This window comes from Hemiscyllium ocellatum, chromosome 28 (genome assembly GCF_020745735.1).
Source record: "Hemiscyllium ocellatum isolate sHemOce1 chromosome 28, sHemOce1.pat.X.cur, whole genome shotgun sequence".
Lineage (NCBI taxonomy): Eukaryota > Metazoa > Chordata > Chondrichthyes > Orectolobiformes > Hemiscylliidae > Hemiscyllium > Hemiscyllium ocellatum.
Genome location: NC_083428.1, coordinates 44,135,567 through 44,155,360, shown reverse-complemented (window position 1 = coordinate 44,155,360; position 19,794 = coordinate 44,135,567). Strand labels below are relative to the sequence as shown.

At 43.0% G+C, this 19,794-nt stretch overlaps 1 protein-coding gene across 6 annotated transcripts in view; it reads right to left on the bottom strand.

Moving 5' to 3' along the window:
- LOC132829077 (cystinosin-like) overlaps positions 1-19,794 on the bottom strand; it is a 72,558-nt gene that overhangs the window by 8,435 nt on the left and 44,329 nt on the right. For 5 of the 6 annotated variants that reach the window (XM_060846378.1, XM_060846377.1, XM_060846381.1 and 2 more), the window contains 4 exons: positions 17,075-17,174; positions 10,495-10,614; positions 6,443-6,613; positions 4,954-5,071 (listed from right to left, as the gene is read on the bottom strand). In XM_060846378.1, coding sequence (XP_060702361.1) covers positions 4,954-5,071; positions 6,443-6,613; positions 10,495-10,614; positions 17,075-17,174 — 509 coding nt within the window. Of the gene's footprint in view, positions 1-1,190; positions 1,317-4,953; positions 5,072-6,442; positions 6,614-10,494; positions 10,615-17,074; positions 17,175-19,794 lie in introns of all 6 variants that reach the window. The other variant, XR_009646199.1, reaches the window with a different exon arrangement.

Here is a 19,794-nt window from a genome sequence, read left to right as displayed (position 1 = left end):
TGGTGGACAAGGTTTGGGGTGTCAGGCAGTGAATTAAACTGCATTATTCTTAGCTTCTGACCTGCTCTTGTAGTCACAAGGAGGAGAGTCCAGTTCCATTTCTGGTCAATGGGAACCCCAAGGATGTTGACAGTGGGGCAATAACCCGAAATGTCGATTTGCCTGCTCCTTGGATGCAGCCTGACCTGCTGCGCTTTTCCAGCAACACATTTTTCAATTTAGTGATGGGGCAATGATTAGATCATCTCGTTGGAGGTTGTCTGGCATTTGTGCAAATGTTACTTGCCACTTGCCAGTCTAAGTCTGGATATTGTCCCAACCTTATTGCATCAGAAGGTAGGCTGCTTCAATGTTTAAGGTGTCACGAGTGGCGCTAAACATTGTATAATCATCAGTGACCATCCTCGCATCTGATCTTACGATGAAGCAGCTGGAGATGATTGGGCCTAGGACATTACCCTGAGAAACGTCTGCAGAGATGTTCTGGAGCGGAGATGACTGACCGTCCACAAACACAACCATCTTCCTATGTGTCAGGTATGGTCTAACCAGTGGAGAGAATTTGCACATAGATAACCTTTGATTTGTTTTGCACGGGCTCCTTGATGCCACACTTGGCTGAGTGTGGCCATGATGTCAAGGGTGGTCCACTTTTGGAATCCAGCTCTTTTGTCCATTTTGAACTAAGATTATAAAGAGGTCAGGAGCTGAGGGACTCTTCTGGAACCCAGTGTCAGTGAGCAGGTTATTGCTGAGCAGGGGCTGCTTGATAGTGCTGTTGATGATCCCTTCCATTACTTTACTGATGAGAGTAGATGGATGGGTGGTCATTGACGGGGTTGGACTTGACCTGCTTTGTGTACAGGACATGCCTTGGCAATATTCCACATAAATACCAGTATCGTAACTGTTCTAGAATAGTGTGGCTCAGACAGCTTCTATTTTGCAGCAGTTTTTTTGATATCATGTGGAAAGAATCAAATTGGCTGAAGACTGGTATTTGTCATAAGGGAGACTACTGGAGGAGTGTGAGATGGATCATCCACTTGGCACTTCTGACTGAAGATTGTTGCAAACGCTTCAGCCTTGTCTTTTGCACTTGTGTTGGGTTCTTCCATTGAGGATCTGTGGAAGCGAGTTGTTTAAATTACCCACCACCATTCATGACTGGATGTGGCAGGATTACAGACCTTAGATCTGATCCATTGGTCTTGGGATCACTTAGCTGTGTCTTTCACTGGCTGCTTATGCCATTTGGCATGCTAGCCCTGTTGGCAGAGTCAGAAGACAGATTCTGTTTGGGCAGAGTTGAGGAACTACAAAGGGAATAAAAAGACATTGATGGGAGTTGTGTACAGGCAGCTGTAAGAACAGAGCAGAAAATAAATCAGCGGATAGAAAAGATATCAGAAAGACACTATTGCACAAATCACAGGCAACTTCAATAGGCGAGTGGACAGGGAAAATCAAGTTGGTAGCAGCTCCCAAGTAAAGGAAATGATAGAATGTCTACAAGACTTTTTTTTTGAAGCAGCTTATAGTAGAGCTCACTAGGGAACAGCAATTCTGGATTTCGTGATGTGTAATGAGACAGACTTGATTAGGGAGTTTAAGGTGAATAAACCCTTTGATGTTGTGTTTTTAATTTGGGTAAATGAGAGATATTGCATTTTGGTAACATGAACAAAGGCAGGACTTATGCAGTTAATGGTAGACTCCTGGGTAGTGTTATCAAGCAGAGACCTAGGGTTCAGGTACATAGGTCTTTGAAAGTTGCATCACAGGTAGAACAGGGTGGTTAAGACCCGCACTTGCTTTCATTGCCTCGGCCTTTAAGTAAAGGAGTTGGGACATTGTGTTGAGGTTGTACAGGACATTGGTAAGGCCACTTTTAGAGTACTGTGTACACCTCTGGTCACCCTCAGAGTAAGGTGGTTATTAAATTGGAGAGGGTTCAAGGAAAGATTTACCAGGATGTTGCCAGGACAAAAGAGTTTGAGTTACAGGAAGAGGCTGGGACTTATTTAACTGCGGTGTTGGAGGTTAAGGGCAAGTTAAAAACTCGGGAGTTTATTTTTAAGGTGTCATAGAATTGTACAGCAAGAGTCAAGAGTGTAGTGCTGGAAAAGCACAGCAGGTCAGGCAGCATCTGAGGACCAAGAGAGTCGACGTTTCGGGCAAAAACCCTTCATCAGGAATGATGATGAAGGGCTTTTGCCATAGACGTGGACGCTCCTGCTCCTCGGATGCTGCCTGACCTGCCGTGCTTTTCCAGTACTACACTCTCTCCTCTGATCTCTAGCATCTGCAGTCCTCACTTTTGCCCAGCAAGGAAACATACCCATCAGTCCAACGTGTCCACACATCCTAAATAAATCTAGCCCCATTGGCCAGCACTTGGCCCAAATTCCTTTTAACCCTTCGTATTTGTATACCCATCCAGGTGCCTTTTAAATGTTGTAATTGTACCAGCTTCCAGCACTTACTCTAGCAGTTCATTCCCTGTGAACATCAGCCTCTACGTCCCTTACGTCCCTTTTAAATCTTTCTCCAAGAGGCAATCTAAAGTATTTAGTGTGATATGGGCCAAACGAAAATCATGGGAGCTTGGCTGGCAGAGACAAGTTGGACCTAAGGGTTGAAATTTCTGTACTGTCCGACTCTAACCCCCCAGTGTACTGTGATCACAATATGATATCCATCCTGCAGTTTGAGGGGGAGAAGCTGGAAAAGGATGTAATAGTATTGCCTTTGAATAAAGATAATTACAAAGAGAAAGGGGAGCATCTAGCCGGAGTTCATTGGAAGAGGAACATAGCAATAACGATGGCAGGGGTTTCTGGGATAATTCTGGAGGCACAGCAGAAATTCATCCCAAGAAAAAAGGGAAATGTATCCTGCAGAACTCCATTTTGAAAAAGACCCCCTTATCCCCACTCTGCCTTCTACCAGTCAGCCAATCCTCTCTCCATGCCAGTATCTTGCACCTAACATTATGGGTTCTTATCTTATGTACCAGTTTCTTGTGCAGCACCTTGCCAAAGGCCTTCCATCCACTGGCTGTCCAGTAATTTGCTCATTACCACTGCAAAGAATTCTAACAGATTTGTCACACGTGACATTCCTTGATGAAGTACTGCTGACTCCACAATCTCATCCTTAATAATGGACTCTAAAATTTAGCCCAAAACTGGCCTAGAATTTCCTTCTGTGAGTACTGAGAGCAGTTTTAGTCCCCTTAAGGAAATGTATTATTTGATTGGATGCCGTTCTGAGAAGGGTCACAGGGATGATGCCCAGTATGGAGGTATTGCCTTATGAGCAAAGACTAAACAGGTTGGAACTCAACTCACTGAAATCTAGAAGAGGGGAGGTGGTCTTTTGAAATATATAGGATTCATAAAGGGCTTGACAGGGTAAATATTTCTCCTCATGGGAGAATCTAGGACCAGAAGGCATAGTCTAAGAAAAAAGGGGCATCAATTTAGGATTGAGATGATTTGAATTTCTACTGAGGGCTGTGTGTCTTTGGAAGTCCTTGTGACAAAGAGCTTCGGGGGCAGAATCTGTGTTTATTTATGATCAATAGGGGAATATCAAGGGATTTGGGAAAAACACAGAAAAGTGTACGTGTAAAATGTCAGATCAGACATGATCCGATTGAATTGTAAAGCAGGTTTGACAGTCTGAACAGCTTACTCCTATTACTATTTCCTAATGTATTCTTAAATGAATTCAATCACTCCCACATCCTCTCCTCTTACAGTAGAGAAGTTTCTTCTGAGTTCTCAATTGTCACCAAGAAATTTGATCCTATATTGATGAGTCTTCCTATCAAAGGGAATATTCTCTGCATCCACTCAACACCTTTCAATGTTAAATCCTTCTATTGAGTCACCCACAACTTTCTTTCAGAGAAGGAACCTGGTCTTTCCCATATGTAAACCCACACATACTGTCTGTAATACTTGTAAATCTTCTCTGCACCCTCTCCAATGCCTTGATAACCTATTTATAACATGACAATTAGAATTGCACACAATATTGTGTCACCTAACCAAGATACATCCCTATTGTGTAAAGTGCTAGTTTTTTCTAATGACCTTTCTAACCTGTGATGTAATATTTGGCAATTGGGAGCCCTTGTTTCACAGGTGTGGTGACAGTTGCCTTGACTACACAGTCTGTGGAGCAAACAAACACACTTACAAAGTCACCAAGAGCAAGTTTACTAGAATGGGTCTAACAATAAGCAACTTCAATTTAGTCGAAAGATTCGTGAAACTCTAACGGTTCTCCTTACAGCAGGAAGATTAAGGGGAGAATCAAGCTGAAAATGTGTTGCTGGAAAAGCGCAGGAGGTCAGGCAGCATCCAAGGAACAGGAAATTCGACGTTTCGGGCATAAGCCCATCATCAGGAATTGCCCGAAACGTCGAATTTCCTGTTCCTTGGATGCTGCCTGACCTGCTGCGCTTTTCCAGCAACACATTTTCAGCTCTGATCTCTAGCATCTGCAGACCTCACTTTCTCCTCCTAAGGGGAGATTCAACCAAGGTGTTTAAAATCATGATGGGTTTTGATAGGATAAAATGAGATAATGATTTAAGGTAATCACCTAAAAAACTAGAGGGAAGGTGAAGTAACTTTTTAAACGAGTGAGTTGTGATCTGTAATGCACTGGCTTACAAAGGTGGTGAAAACAGTTTCATTACAAGATTTAAAAATAAATTGGATAAGTATTTGCAGAGAAAAAATGGCAGAGGAATGCAGCATAGCTAGATAGCTGGTAACTGGAAAGCATTTGTATGCAGCCATGGTGCCGAGTGGAGATGGGAACATGAGAAACAGAATGCAGGGGTCTCTGATCCCTGTACACATAATCAACACAGCCATTTACAACTTCAGTCATTCCAGAGTGAACATTTCAATCCAGATAAAAATCAGTCATTACCATTGTTATAAGACTGTAAGAACATCTGTACAATGCTGAAACTTCCTCCAGTGAAATCTAGCAGCACATTCCCAATCGACCAACCAACTGTGCTCTTCCTGCGATAATTCATATAGGCCTGGAGAGAATGTGTTAATGGAACATTCACAAATCAAGAGATAATCATAGTAACTTTCAAAAACTATTCACTGGAAGGCACATCAGACACATTGCAGAGCAATGTACTGGATACGGACATTTACCTGAGGGGGACAGATCAAACCATATAGAGAGATGAGATTCCTTATTTTTTATGATTAGATTCCCTACAGTGTGAAAACAGTCCCTTTGGCCCAACAAGTCTACACCGACTCGTCAAAGAGCAACCTACCCAAAGCCCTTTTCCCTTTGACTAATGCACCTAACACTATGGGCAATTTAACATGGCCAATTCACCTAACCTGCACATCTTTGGACTGTGGGAGGAAACCGGAGCACCCGGAGGAAACCCACGCAGACACGGGGAGAACGTGCAAACTCCACACAGTCGCCTAAGGTTGGAATCGAACCTGGGACCCTGGTGCTGTGAGGCAGCAGTGCTAACCACTGAGCCACCATGCTATTTATCCTAACATATATCCTAACAGACAGAACGTAATCCAGGTCATGTCCTGAAATGCTGAAAATGTGTTGCTGGACAAGCGCAGCAGGTCAGGCAGCATCCAAAGAGCAGGAGAATCGATGTTTCGGGCATGAGCCCTTCTTCATGCCCGAAACGTCGATTCTCCTGCTCTTTGGATGCTGCCTGACCTGCTGCGCTTTTCCAGCAACACATTTTCAGCTCTGATCTCCAGCATCTGCAGTCCTCACTTTCTCCATGTCCTGAAATGACCTTTCCTGCAGAAGGTTCATTGGACCCAAAAAGTTAACTCTGCTTTCTCTCTGCTGCCAGACCGGTTTTTCCAGCAATTTATGTTTGTCCTCTCCGGACTTTGTTTCAATCGAGGTGGGAAATTTCTAGAATATTTTTCCCCTCATTGATCCAGCATTTTCTCCTCTCCTATCCCCCACACGATTACGGAGAGGGGATATCCAGTTAGGATCAGGTAAGGCAGCTGGGCCTTTAAATGAACTGATTTGTGTTAATGACTCAACAGATCTCAACCTTTTCTCTCAGCCTAAAGCTTTAAGGCAACCACATAGCTGGGATCAGTAATGCAGAGGTCAGTGCTTGGTCCATTTGCGAAAGGTTGGTGACTCCAGCTACTCTTGAACAAGAATCCTTTCAATCATTCTTCAGATTACTGTCACGTGCCAGACATTAATGTCACAGTCAAATCCCTCAGCATCTCCGTACTTTTGTACGTCTAAAGACGCAGACATCGTAGCCGGAGAGGCTGCAGAATTCTGCACGCATCAACACCCAATTCACAAATCACCAAACACCCCTCCTTCCAATGGATTGTACCCTGTGCAGACTACCCCTCAAACCACGATCCCTATTACCTACCTGGGGCATATATTTGATGACTGTTATTACAAGCTTGATGTAGGAAAAATAGTAGAGGTACTGCAGCCACGTGATTTTATTCGCGACGGTCACAAATAAAGTGATAAGGGCAAAAAGCCATGCAGCCACCAGCAATCCAATCGTAACTTTTGAGACTTTCTGCTCCCCTCGCTGTGAGAGAAAATGACAAGGCAGACAGTCATGATGAAGCATTACCATAAACAAAGACTATGAACAATATAGCTGATAAGTACCAAAAACAAAGGACTCAGAAGAACCAGGTGCAGAATGCAGCACTACACCACCCTCCTGCAATCAGGAAAAAAAACAGGAATGGTCAGGAGATTTATTTCAGTACAGCTTTTAGTCAATGAACAGAGGAAGGGAACATAGTGAAAATTGGCATTTGGATTTTCAGAAGATGCCTCTTTAGAGAAACTGCACAAGAATGAAAGTGAGAGATCAAAGGGAGTGCAGCAGCCTGGACAGAGAGATGCCAAGGGAACAAAGCACAGAACTGGCGTATATAGTGTTTGCTGAAAATGCGCAGGTCAGGCAGCATCCAAGGAACAGGAAATTCGACGTTTCGGACATAAGCCCTTCTTCAGGAATAGATTCCTGAAGAAGGGCTTATGCCCGAAACGTCAAATTTCCTGTTCCTTGGATGCTGCCTGACCTGCTGCACTTTTCCAGCAACACATTTTCAGCTCTGATCTCCAGCATCTGCAGACCTCACTTTCTCCTCCTAAATAGTGTTTGCAACAAGTTTTGAAATGTATCTCAGATCTGTGCTGGGGCTTCTTTCTCTCCATTTGTGAACGGTTGGAAGCAATGCAAGAAAAAATATTTTAAAATTGCAGGAGGGCACCTGCCAGGTACTAGACAAGTTCACAACCGAGAAACGAGAAGTAGTACATTCACATCTCTGACAAAACAGTTCACTTTAATAGAGGAATAGAGGATGAGAAGTGCAGAAGCAAGGTTTAACAAATTAGAAATCGAGTTATGTATTTTATACATGATGACAATGTATAACAAGGGAATTTGTATGGATATTGGTTAGGTCAGAATGTGTTATGCAGAATTAAGGAGTGTTCAACAATTAATAGTGACGATGTACTTATTTTACCAGAGATAAAGAAGCAACACTGAATATTTAGTATTGCTGAAAAAAAGACATGCTGTTACAAATGCTCCTCTTGCACACCTCAGGGCAGAATTGCAAGGATAACAAATATCAAAGGGATCAACAACTTACACTGCATGAGAAGAACAGCAATGGTCAATTTAATTAAAAAAAGAGATAAAAGCAGGAGGCGGCCATTTGGCCCTATCAAGCCTGTTCTATCACAGAATCCCTACAGTGTAGAAACAGGCCAATTGGCCCCACAAGTCCACAGTGACCCTCTGAAGAGTATCCCACCCAGACCCATGCCTCAACCCTATCACGCAAATTTGCCCCCAAACCTACACATCCCTGAACACTATGGGCAATTTAGCAAGGCCAATTCAGCAAATCTGCAGATCTTTGGACTGCTGGAGGAAACTGGAGCACCCAGAGGAAATCAATGTAGACAAGGGGAGAATATACAAATTCCACAGACGGTCACCAGATGCTGGAATCGAACCCGGGTCCGTGGCGCTGTGAGGCAGCAGTGCTAACCACTGAGCCACCATGCTGCAAGTCATTTAATAAGATCATGGCCAATCTGATCATCCTCAATTCCACTTTCCTGCTTTTTCCCCATCACTTTCAATTCTCTTGTCGATTAAAAATATGTATAAATGAATATATTTAACAATACAACCACAACAACTTTTGCAATAAAGCGTCATATGTACTACCCTCAGAAATAATTCTTCACCTGTCTTAAATGGGTGATTCCCTTGCTCTGAGATTATATCCTCTGGTGCTAGACCGTCCCATAGGGAAACAACCTCTCTGCATCTACTCTGTCAAATGGTCAGAAGTGGGGATGTTCGCCGAATGATTGCACAATTTTCAGCCTCATTCTTAACTCCTCAGACATTGAAACTGTCCATGTTCAAATGCAACAAGATCTGGATAATATCCAGCTTTGGGCTGACAAGTGGCAAATAACATTCGTGCCACACAAATGCCAGGCTATGACCATCAGCAATAAGAGACAATCTAACCACTGCCCCTTGGCGTTCAATGGTGATACGATCATTGCACTCCCATTATCAACATCTTGGGCGTTATCACTCATCAGAAACTTAACTGGACTCATCACAAACACAGTAGCTACAAAGCCAGGTCAGAGGCTAGGAATACTGCGGCGAGTAATTCACCTCCTGACTCCCCGAAGCCTGTCCACTACTTACAAGGCACAAGACAGGATTGCGAAGGAATACTCCCCAGCTGCACGGGTGAGTGTAGCCCTAATGACACTCAAGACGCTTGACACCATCCAGGACAAAGCAACCCACTTGATAGGCACCACATTTGTAAGCATCCATTCACTCCACTAATGATGCTCAGTAGCAGCAGTATGCACTACCTACAAGATGGCACTGCAGAAATTCACCAAAGATCCTCAGACAGCACCTTCCAAACCCGTGACTACTCCCACCTCAAGGACAAAGGTAGCATATATATGGGATATATGGGCGGCACGGTGGCATTGTGGGCTGCACGGTGGCACAGTGGTTAGCACTGCTGTCTCACAGCGCCTGAGACCCGGGTTCAATTCCCGACTCAGGCGACTGACTGTGTGGAGTTTGCACGTTCGCCCCGTGTCGGCGTGGGTTTTCTCCGGGTGCTCCGGTTTCCTCCCACAGTCCAAAGATGTGCGGGTCAGGTGAATTGGCCATGCTAAATTGCCCGTAGTGTTAGGTAGGGGTAAATGTAGGGGTATGGGTGGGTTGCACTTCCGCGGGTCGATGTAGACTTGTTGGGCCTAAGGGCCTGTTTCCACACTGTAAGTAATCTAATCTAATCTAATCATCACCACCTTCAAGTTCCCCACCAAGCCACTCACCATCCTGAAATATATTGTTGTTCCTTTCCTGTCACTGGGTCAAACTCCTGGAATTCCCTCCCTTGTGGCATTCTGGGTCAATCCATAGCAGGTGGACTGCAGTGGTTCAAGGAGGCAGCTCACCACCACCTTCTCAAGGGGCAAATAGGGACGGGCAATAAATGCGGGTCAGTCAATGATGCCCACATTCTGCAAATGAATAAATAAAATTCCTTAAAAATATTGTATATTTCAATAAGGGTGCCTCTCATTTTTCTAAACTTTAACGAGTCCAACTAATTCCACCTCGCCCCATAAGAAAATCTCTCCGGACAGATAACTAACCTAGGGAATCCGTTCTGACTGCTTCTTTTGATAAGGAGATCAAAACAGTTCACTGTATTCCAGCTGTGGTGGGACTAGTGCATTGTATAGTTTCAACAAGACTTTTTTATTTTGATACTTAAATTCTCTTTGAAACAAAGGCTGACATTTTATTTGCCTTCCTCATTACCCAGTGAAAAAAACTTGTGGATTATATTTTTGTGACTTATGTACGACAATCCCCAAATTCCTCATTTAAATAATATTCAGCTCCTCTATTGTTTCTGGCAAATTGCATAACGTCAGGTTTCCCAGTATTATATTCTGCCACTTTTTTTGCCCATGCAACCTGTCTATATGCCTCTGTAGGCTCCGTCATGCTCATCAGTTGCCTTCCCACCTATCTTTGTGGCACCTGCCAACTTGGCTACACAGTACATTCACTTCCCTCCAAGTCACTAATACATATTTCTATTATACTATGCAAGGAATGAAAAGTTTGAATTAATACAAAAGCAGAAGATGATTCAGCATTTACATCTGGAAGAGAAAATAGAAGCAAACTTCTCAGAGCTCTTAGAATGGAGAAAATTATAAGGGGTTGAGTGAGAAAGGAAATCAGAATACGACGTCACCAGTCACAGGAAAGGACAGGAAAATGGGAGTCAGACACCAGTTGCTGACCTCATTCAGTCCTCGACATTATGAAACTTAAAAAGTAACTAGTCTCTTTAGAGGTGAACCTACCTCATAAAAACAACACTGGCAGATTGTAATCACTGTTAGCAGGATGGCATGCAGACTGAAGAAGACATCACTACCTTGCACAGGGTTCACCCCACTTGGATTGTACACCAGGAACTGTTCCTGAAAAACAAAGATGTATTTAGAACATTCATGACAATCAAGTTAACAGTGTAACTTGGAGTAAAACCATTCAACCATTTAGGAACTCAGTCAGAATAAATTACAAATCTATTACATACATTTGAGTAACTTCAAATATTCACATGAAGTAAATGGACAGGGTCAACATGATCTACAAAAAGGAAATCATATTTGACAATAAAGATGGGAATTGCTTTGATTATGTTACTTGTGGCACTGAGAAAAACCAATAGAATTTCAGGGTTTAAATAAGCTCCTACGTAGATTAGTAAACAAAATTAGAGCACATGGGGATTGGGGCAATATATTGTTATATTGTGAAGACTGGTTAACAAACAAAATACAATAGAAATAAACAGGTCAGACTGAAGGTGGCGGTATTTGGGAAGTATCAGTGAAGACCACAACTATTCACAATTCTTATCAATGATTATGGATGTGGAGACCAAAATTTCCAATTTTGCTGAAGAACACAAAATTAGGTGGGAATGAGTGTTGTTAGTGGGTGTTAAATGGGACTCTGAAAAGCTAACTGAATGGTCAAGAACATGGCAGATGAAAAGTAATGTAAATTAAGTGTGAGGTTATCCAGTTGTAGTTTTAAAAAGGCAGAATATTTCTTAAATGGTCAGAGGCTAGGGAGAAATGGTGTTGTCCAAACAGGTATTGGGGGTCCTTGATTGTCAATCACTCAGAGCTACCATGCAGGTGCAGTAAGTAATTAGGAAGGAAAATAGTTTGTTGGCTTCATCACAAGTGGATTTCAGTACAGAAGAAAGAAATGTCTTGCTGCAGATCCAGGTTCACCAAGGCTCTACAGAATACTGCACCTAGATCTTCTGGTAGATTGACAGGATGAGTGCCTGTCAGGGACCGAGGCAGCACAGTCTTTACAGATTTGAGTGCAAGGATTCCAAGATGGAGGCAACTGTTGGGGACAATGTGAATGACAAGTTGTTTGGTGCTTAAGATGGGCAAGAGGCAAGAAAATGCACCAAAATAAGGTGGCTGTGATACATGGAAAGGTTGAGGATGTAGTGTTTGACTACAAGAAATCAGAGAAGCACCATGTTATGATGTTTTGGCTGCACTACAAGAAAAGAAAAGTGAGATGACAGGGAAAGTGCTGAGAACATGCAGGATAACATATTACTATACGGATCAGCATGGTGAAGTGGGCCACATTTGAGGCACTGGAGAGCTGCAGGCTTTTCCCAAGAGGAATAGAATGGAGGCTACATGGAGCTGATTGAGAGAAAGGAAATCAGAATAGGATGTAACCAGTCACAGAAAAGACAGGAAAATGGGAGTTAGGCACCAGATGTTGATCTCATTCAGAAGTAACAAACCTGTCCGGAGGTTGATTGACTTCATATAATAAATACTGATAGATTGCGAGCGTTGTTAGCAGGATTGCTTGGAGACTGGTTCACACCACATAAGCAACTGTATAGTTTTTCAAATGAGACAAAAACTATACAGAGCACGACAGATGCAGTAAAACCTCCCCACTTTTATATTCCATTCCTCTTGCAATAAACCAATTTCTTTGCAAATTGTTTGCTATACCTGTGGACTACCTTATGATTCATGAACCAGGAAAACCAGATCTGTCTGCACTACATCAGACAACCTCTCTATTTAAAATAATACACCACACTTTCATTCTTCCTGCTGGAGTGGACAAGTTCACATTTTCCCACATTACATTCCAGCTGCCAAATCTTTGTTCACTCACAACTTATCTGTATCTCTCTGCAGATTCTACCATCTCAACAGCTTACTTTCCGACTCATCGTGATATCAGTAAATCAGTAAGTTTTCAACTGGTTGCACCATCCAAAACATTGATACAGAGATTGTAATTAGTGAAGTCCCAAGTACCAAAAGTTGTGGCATTTCACTAATTTAGCTTGAAAATGTGTTGCTGGAAAAGTGCAGCAGACCAGGCAGCATCCAAGGAACAGGAAATTCGACGTTTCGGGCATAAGCCCTTCATCAGGAAGCCCTTCCTGATGAAGGGTTTATGCCTGAAACGTCGAATTTCCTGTTCCTTGGATGCTGCTTGGCCTGCTGCGCTTTTCCAGCAACACATTTTCAGCTCTGATACTCCAGCATCTGCAGACCTCACTTTCTCCTCACTAATTTAGCTTACCAACATGAAAGTGACCCATTTATCCCCACTCTCTGCTTCCTGTTATCCAAACAATCCTTTCTCCATGACAATATATTATCCCTTACACATTATGCTCTTATCTTGCACGGATGCCTTTGCTTTGGCACCAAATCAAATTTCTTTTGAAAACCCAAAACCAGCATAGCCACAATGAATGTAACTGTCAAAATCTCAGATCAAAGTAGGCTAATGAGCTATAGTTTCCTTATTTGAGTAAAAATATTACATTTTTTTTCCAATCCACTAGAACCTTTCTGAAATTGAAGAAATTTTGAAAGCTTATAACCAGTGCTGTCTCTTTTAATACTCCAGGACGCCAATTATCCAATCCCGAGAACTTGTCAGCCCTTTCACAGTCATAAAAAGTGACTGTGAAAACAGATTCTTTGGCCCAACTTGTCCTTGCTGACTAAGTTTCCTCAACTGAAATAGTGGACATTTGCCTGGGTTTGGCCCGCAGCCCTCTAACCTTCCCTATCCATGTACCTGCCCAAATGGCTTTTTCATATTGTAAATGTATCTGCCTCTACCACTTCCTTTGGCAGCTCGTTCCATATGCGCACCACCCTGAGAGAAAAAGTTGTCAAATTGAATAGTTTTGCTAGCAACTTCTTTCTGTAATGGGTAATTATTTTAAATTCATCATGATGTTCAATCAGTTCTTGGAAGAGTTGTACCATGAGGTCAGACATAAAACACCTGTTCAAAGCTTCCTGCATGTCTAGATAACCAACACAGCTTCAGTTCGATAATAAAAACAAAAAGAATGATAGATGCCAGAGATCTGAAACAATAAAAGACAGTACTGGAAAAACAGGTGATTTTTTTTAAAAACCTGTTTTTATATCACTAGTTTTTGTTCCTCATACTCCAAACAGGAAGAAAACAGACAGAGAGAGTATGGTGTTGTAATGATTGATTATGTGATACCCACAGAGTCTGACTGTGCAAAGCTTCTACAGTCAATCGTAGTATATTTAGAGCCACTACTAAACATGACTCTCTCATACAGACAATGCTCTGCTCCAAACCCCATAGGCAGCATGGTGGCTCAGTGGTTAGCACTGCTCCCTCACAGCGCCAGGAACCTGGGTTCGATTCCAGCCTCCGGAGACAGTCTGTGTGGAGTTTGCACATGCTCCCTGTCACTGCTTGGGTTTTCCTCCAGGTGCTCCAGCTTCCTCCCACAATCTAAAGATGTGGGTGTTAGGTGAATTGAATATGCTAAATTGCCCACAGTGTTCAGGGATGTGTATGTTAGGTGCATCAGTGTGGGGTAAATGTAGAGTAATAAGGTTGGGAAATGTGTCTAGGTGGGATCTCTGTGTGAACTTGTTGGGCCAAATGGCCTGCTTCCACACTATAGGGATTCTATGATTCTATGAAAACTGACCTCACCAAAAGGATGCATAGTTGCTTCGTGAAATGATCAGCTAATCAGGTGGGCAACCTCTTACTATAAAGTAAAACAAAAGTGCAAATCTGAAACAAATTGCTGGACAAACTCAGCAGGTCTGGCAGCATCTGTGGAGAGAGTCTAGTGACTCTTCAGTAAGACTGATAGGAAGGAGTGGTATTTATGCTGATACAGGGGTTTGAGAAGGGTTGGGGGATGAGGACATAGGGCTGAGCAGGAGAGGGGGCAAAATAAGGTTAGGTAGTCAAAGCGATTGTTGGTAGTAAACCAGGGAAGAAAAGTTAGATAGGTGATGACGGGGGTCATATAGCAACAGGACCTGGGTGTGGGGGTAGGTAAAAGTCTGATTGCTGCAGGGAAGTAACTGTTCTTGAATCTGTTCTTAGGTGCATTCAAACTTTTATATCTTCTGCCTAAAGGAAGAGAGTGGGAGAGTAAAACTGGGATGGAAGGGTTCTTCGATTGTTGGTTCCTTTCCCAAGGCAGCGGCAAATACAGATGGAGTCAACGGATGAAAGGCTGGCTTGCGTGATGGACTGGGCTGTGTTCTTGACCCTTTAGCTTCTTGCGGTCTTGGGAAAAGCTGCTGCCATAATAGTGATGCATCCAGATAGGATGTTTTCTGTGGTGCATCTATAAAAATTGGTAAGAGTCTTTGTGGATATGCCAAATTTCCTTAGCTTCCTGAGGAAGTAGAGACATTATCGTACCTTCTTGACCGTTGCATCGAGCAGGACAGATTGTTGGCATTTGTCACTCCTAGAAACTTGACACCCTTAACTACTGCTGCCTCAGCATCACTGATGCGGACAGGAGCGTGCCCTCCGCTCTGCTTCCTGAAGTCAATAATCAGCTTCTCCATTTTGTTGACCCACTGATGGAGAGAGATTGTCATCTTTATGACATGCCACAAAGCATTCAATCTCATTCCTGTACTGTCTCATCAGACCTCCTCTGGTGTCATCAGCAATTCTGTAAATGGATTTGGGGCAGAATTTAGCCATACAATCGAGAGTATAAGAATTATACGAGGGGTGTGAGCACACAACCTTGTGGGGCACCATGGTGAAGATCATCGTGGAACAAGTGTTGCCATCTATTCTTATGGTGGTCTATGGGTCAGGAAGTCAACGATCCCGTTATAGAGGAGAAGCCAAGACCTAGGTATACATGACCAAGGGATAGATGACCTAGTTTAGACAGGAGTTTGAAGGCAGAACTGCAGTCAATAAGTAGGATCCTGATGTAGGTTATCTGGATGTTCCAGGGATGAGTGCAGGGCCAGGGAGATGGCAGCTGGTGTGGATCAGATGTGTCAGCAGGCAAATTGCAAAGGATCAAGGCAATTCGGTATGTTGGAGTTGAGTCAAGAGTGTGGTGCTGGAAGGGCTTAGGCCCAAAATAATGATTCTCCTGCTCCTCAGATGCTGCCAGCACCACACTCTTGACTCTATGAGCTCCAGTCCTCATTTTCTCCTCCATGCTGGAGTTGGGGTTGGCCAGGACTAACTTCTCTAAACACTTCATAATTATGGAGGTCACAGCCACAGGGCAATAGACCTCTGGTGGGACAGGAAAGCTGTTGATTGTACTTCGTTAGTATGTATTCTTGAGGTTGGCCTAGTTGAAGTCACTGGATATGATGAACAAGGCCTCAGGCATGCTGCATGGTTTTTCTTCAGCACCAGGATGGTGGGGACTTCTTGAAGCAGGTGGGGACTTCAGATCATAGTAAGGAGTGGTTAAAGATGTGTACGATTACTCCCACCAGCTGGTCCACACAGGATCGGAGCGCATAGCCAGGACTCTATCTGGGTCAGTTGCATTCTCTCAAAGAATCTAATGTCTGCTGCAGTGACTGTGGTCATATGTGCATCTGAGGCTGTTGGGATAGATGACATAGTTTCAATGATCTTCTGTTCAAAGCACGCATAGGATGCATTAAGCTTATTGAGTAGGGATGTACTGTTACCTGCGATTCTGTTCAACTTCGCTTTGTAGCCTGCATTATTGTGTAAGCCTTGCCACAAATCAAGTCAGGGTTGTCCACCTTGTGTGCCTCAGACCTGGACTCTAGTAGGAAGTGGATATCTCCCAGCTCATCCATTGTTTCTGGTTGGGGAACACTTGGATTAACTTCTATGCAGTTTCTACACTTTTACTAATGAAATCATTAATAGTAATGGCATACTTGTTTCAGTCTGGCCACTGAGTTCTTGAATATGGACCAGTCAACCAACTCTAAGCAGTCCCATAGAAGCCCTTTTGTTGCATCAGACCAATACTGCCTCACTTTCTGTATCAAATCCCCATGTTTCAATTTCTGCTTGCAAGCCAGGAGGAGCAGTGCGCATCATGACCTGATGTTTCAAAACACTGATGGGAATGAAGCGGTAAAATGGTCAAGGATGTTCTGACCTCTGGTGGAACAACAGACGTGTTAACATTATTTTGGCCAAACTTGAAAACATGCTACCAAGTTGAAGTCACTGGATATGATCAGCAAGGCCTCAGGATATCGTCTGAAGCTGTTTGTAGTGTTGTATCCTTTGTCAAGTGCACTCTTCACTTTTACATGGGGAGGAGTGTACTGCTGTCAGAATAGTGGAGGTGAACTGGCATGGCAGGTAGTAAGAATAGCACTTCATTATTAGTGATGCTAGGATCATGTTGCATAATTCAGTGATTTAAAGGGGCTAGGAATCTCTTCATTAACATTTTGAAAGAGGTTTTTATTAGGGGGACAATAAACCAACTTCAGTAACTTGATCACCACTCCCCAATGAACATTTATTGCAATAATCACAACTTTTTAGAATTTGTAAAGAAGTTTAATTAAATATTACCTCAACATATGGAATCCAGAAGAGACCAATATTAAACATGCCATATGCTATGTGACCAGTCAGATTAAGTGCCAGAAAATCAAAATTCAAACCAACCACACTGAAAGAGACAGAGAAAAAAAAATTGATCAAAAGTTCCGATGATTTGCTTACAATGCAGATCTAAGGGACACAACAGGGATTTCTGCTATAAAACTTGTCAAACATTGCACATTATAAATCTGATTTAAAAGAACATTTGTATAAATGATTTGGATGAGAACATAGTTAGTAAGTTAATGGATGACAACAAATTTGGTGGAATAGTGGACAAAGAAGATGATTATCTAAGATTATAGAGATGTTGATCGATTGGGTCAATGAACTAAGAAGTGGCAGATGGAGTTTAACTTGATTAAATATGAGGTATTGCATTTTGGTAAAACAAACAAGGACAGGGGGTGCCTTGGGTATATTGTAGAACAGAGACACCTAGGGGTTCAGGTACATAATTTTTAAAATTTGCATCACAGATAGAGAGGGTGGTTAAGGCAACGTATAGCATGTTTGCCTTCATTGCTCAGACCATTGAGTATGGAGTTCAGATGACATGCTGAGGTTCTACAGGATGTTGGTTAGGATTCTTCTTGAGTATTGTGTGCAGTTCTGGTTGCTTGGCTATAGGAAGGACATTATTAAATTGGAAAGGGTTCAGAAAAGATATACCAGGATGTTGCCAGGAATGGAGGATTTGATAAAAGCTGAACCTGACATCAGTGGTGGACAAGTTGTTGGAAGGAATCCTGAGGGAACAGGATTACATGCATTTGGAAAGGCAAGGACTGATTAGGGATAGTCAGCATTGCTTTGTTTGGGGGACATCATGTCCCACTAACTTGATTGAGTTTCTTGATGAAGTAACAAAGTGAAGTGACGAGGGCAGAGCGGTGGATGTGACCTATATGGACTTCAGTAAGGCTTTCGACAGGTTTCCTCATTATACATTGGTTAGCAAGGTTAGATCACACGGAGTACAAGAAGAACTAGCTATTTGGATACAGAACTGGCTTGGGGTAGAAGACAGAGGGTGGTGGTGGAGGATTGCTTTTCAGACTGGAGGCCTGTGACCCGTGCTGGGTCCACTACTGTCCCACGTTTATATAAGCAATCTGGATGTGAACACAGGAGGTATATAATTATAAGTTTGCAGATGACACCAAAATGGATGTTGTAGTGGACAGAAAAGAAGGTTACCTCAGAGGACAATGGGATCTTGAGCAGATGGATCAATGGGCTGAGCAGTGGCAGATGGAGTTTAATTTAGATAAATGTAAGGTGCTGCATTTTGGAGTACAGGTTCATTGTTCCTGAAAGTAGAGTCTCAGGTAGATAGGATAGTGAAGGCAGCATTTAGTATGCTTTCTTTGATTGGTCAGAACATCAGGTATGGGAGTTGGAAGGTCATGTTGTGGCTGTACAGGTCATTGGTTAGGCCACTTTTGCAATAATGTGTGTAATTCTGGTCTCTGTCCTACAGGAAGGATGTTGTGAAACTTGAAAGGATTCAGAAAAGATTTACAAGGATGTGGCCAGGGTTGGAGGAGTTGAGCTATAGGGAGAGGATGAATACGCTGGGGCTGTTTTCCCTGCAGCATTGAAGGCTGAGGGGTGACCTTATAGAGGTTTATAAGATCATGAAGCGCGTGGATAGGGTAAATAGATAAGGTATTTTCCAGAGGTTGGGAGAGTCCAGAACTAGAGGGCATATGTCTAAGGTGGGGGGGGGGGGGGGGGGAGGGGGGGAGAGAAGTGGGGGAAGATTTAAAAGGGATCTAAGGGACAACATTTTCATTCAGAGGGTAGAGCGTGAACAGAATGAGCTGCCAGAGGAAGTGTTGGAGACTGGTACAATTACAACATTTAAAAGGCATCCGGATGGGTATATGAACAAGAGGTGCTGGCAAATGGAACTAGTTTAGGTTAGAATATCTGGTCGGCATAGACGAGTTTGTCTGAGGAGTCTGTTTCTGTGCTGCACATCTCTATGACTCTATGCCCCATACATTGTTGGAAAAACATTTTCATTAATTAGACTTATAATTATCTTGTACCTCTGCTAGATCTCCCCTCAACGTCCTTTTGTTGCAAGGAAAAATGTCCAGCGTATTCAGTCAGAATCATAGAATTTGAGAATCCCTACAGTGTGGAAGCAGGCCATTCAGCTCATCAAGCCAAGCCAGTCCTCCGAAGAGCATTCTATCCTTACCTACTCTATTCATGTAACCCTGCACTTCCTATGGCTCACCCACCTAGCCGGCACCTCCATAGATAATACTTATAATTTAGCGTGGCTAATCCACCTAATCTGCACATCTTTGGCCTGTGGGAGGAAACTGGAGCACCCAGAGGAAACCTGCGCAGACATGGGGAGAACGTGCAAACTCCACACAGACTATCACTCGAGGCTGGAGTCAAACTTGGGTCCTTGTCGCTAAGGCAGCACTGCTGACCACTGAACCACTGTGCCGTCCTAACTAATCTGGCCAAGATCCCCGAATCATTCTGCACCTTCTCAAGGCCCTCCACATCCTTCTCAAAGCAAGGTGACCAGAACTGATCATAATATTCTAGCTGTGACCTAACCAGATCTTCATAAAAGTTCAGTATAAAGTTTCCTCACCCTATCATTAATCTTTATGAAGCCCAGAATCTTAATAGAAACACATTTGTGAAGAAATTGC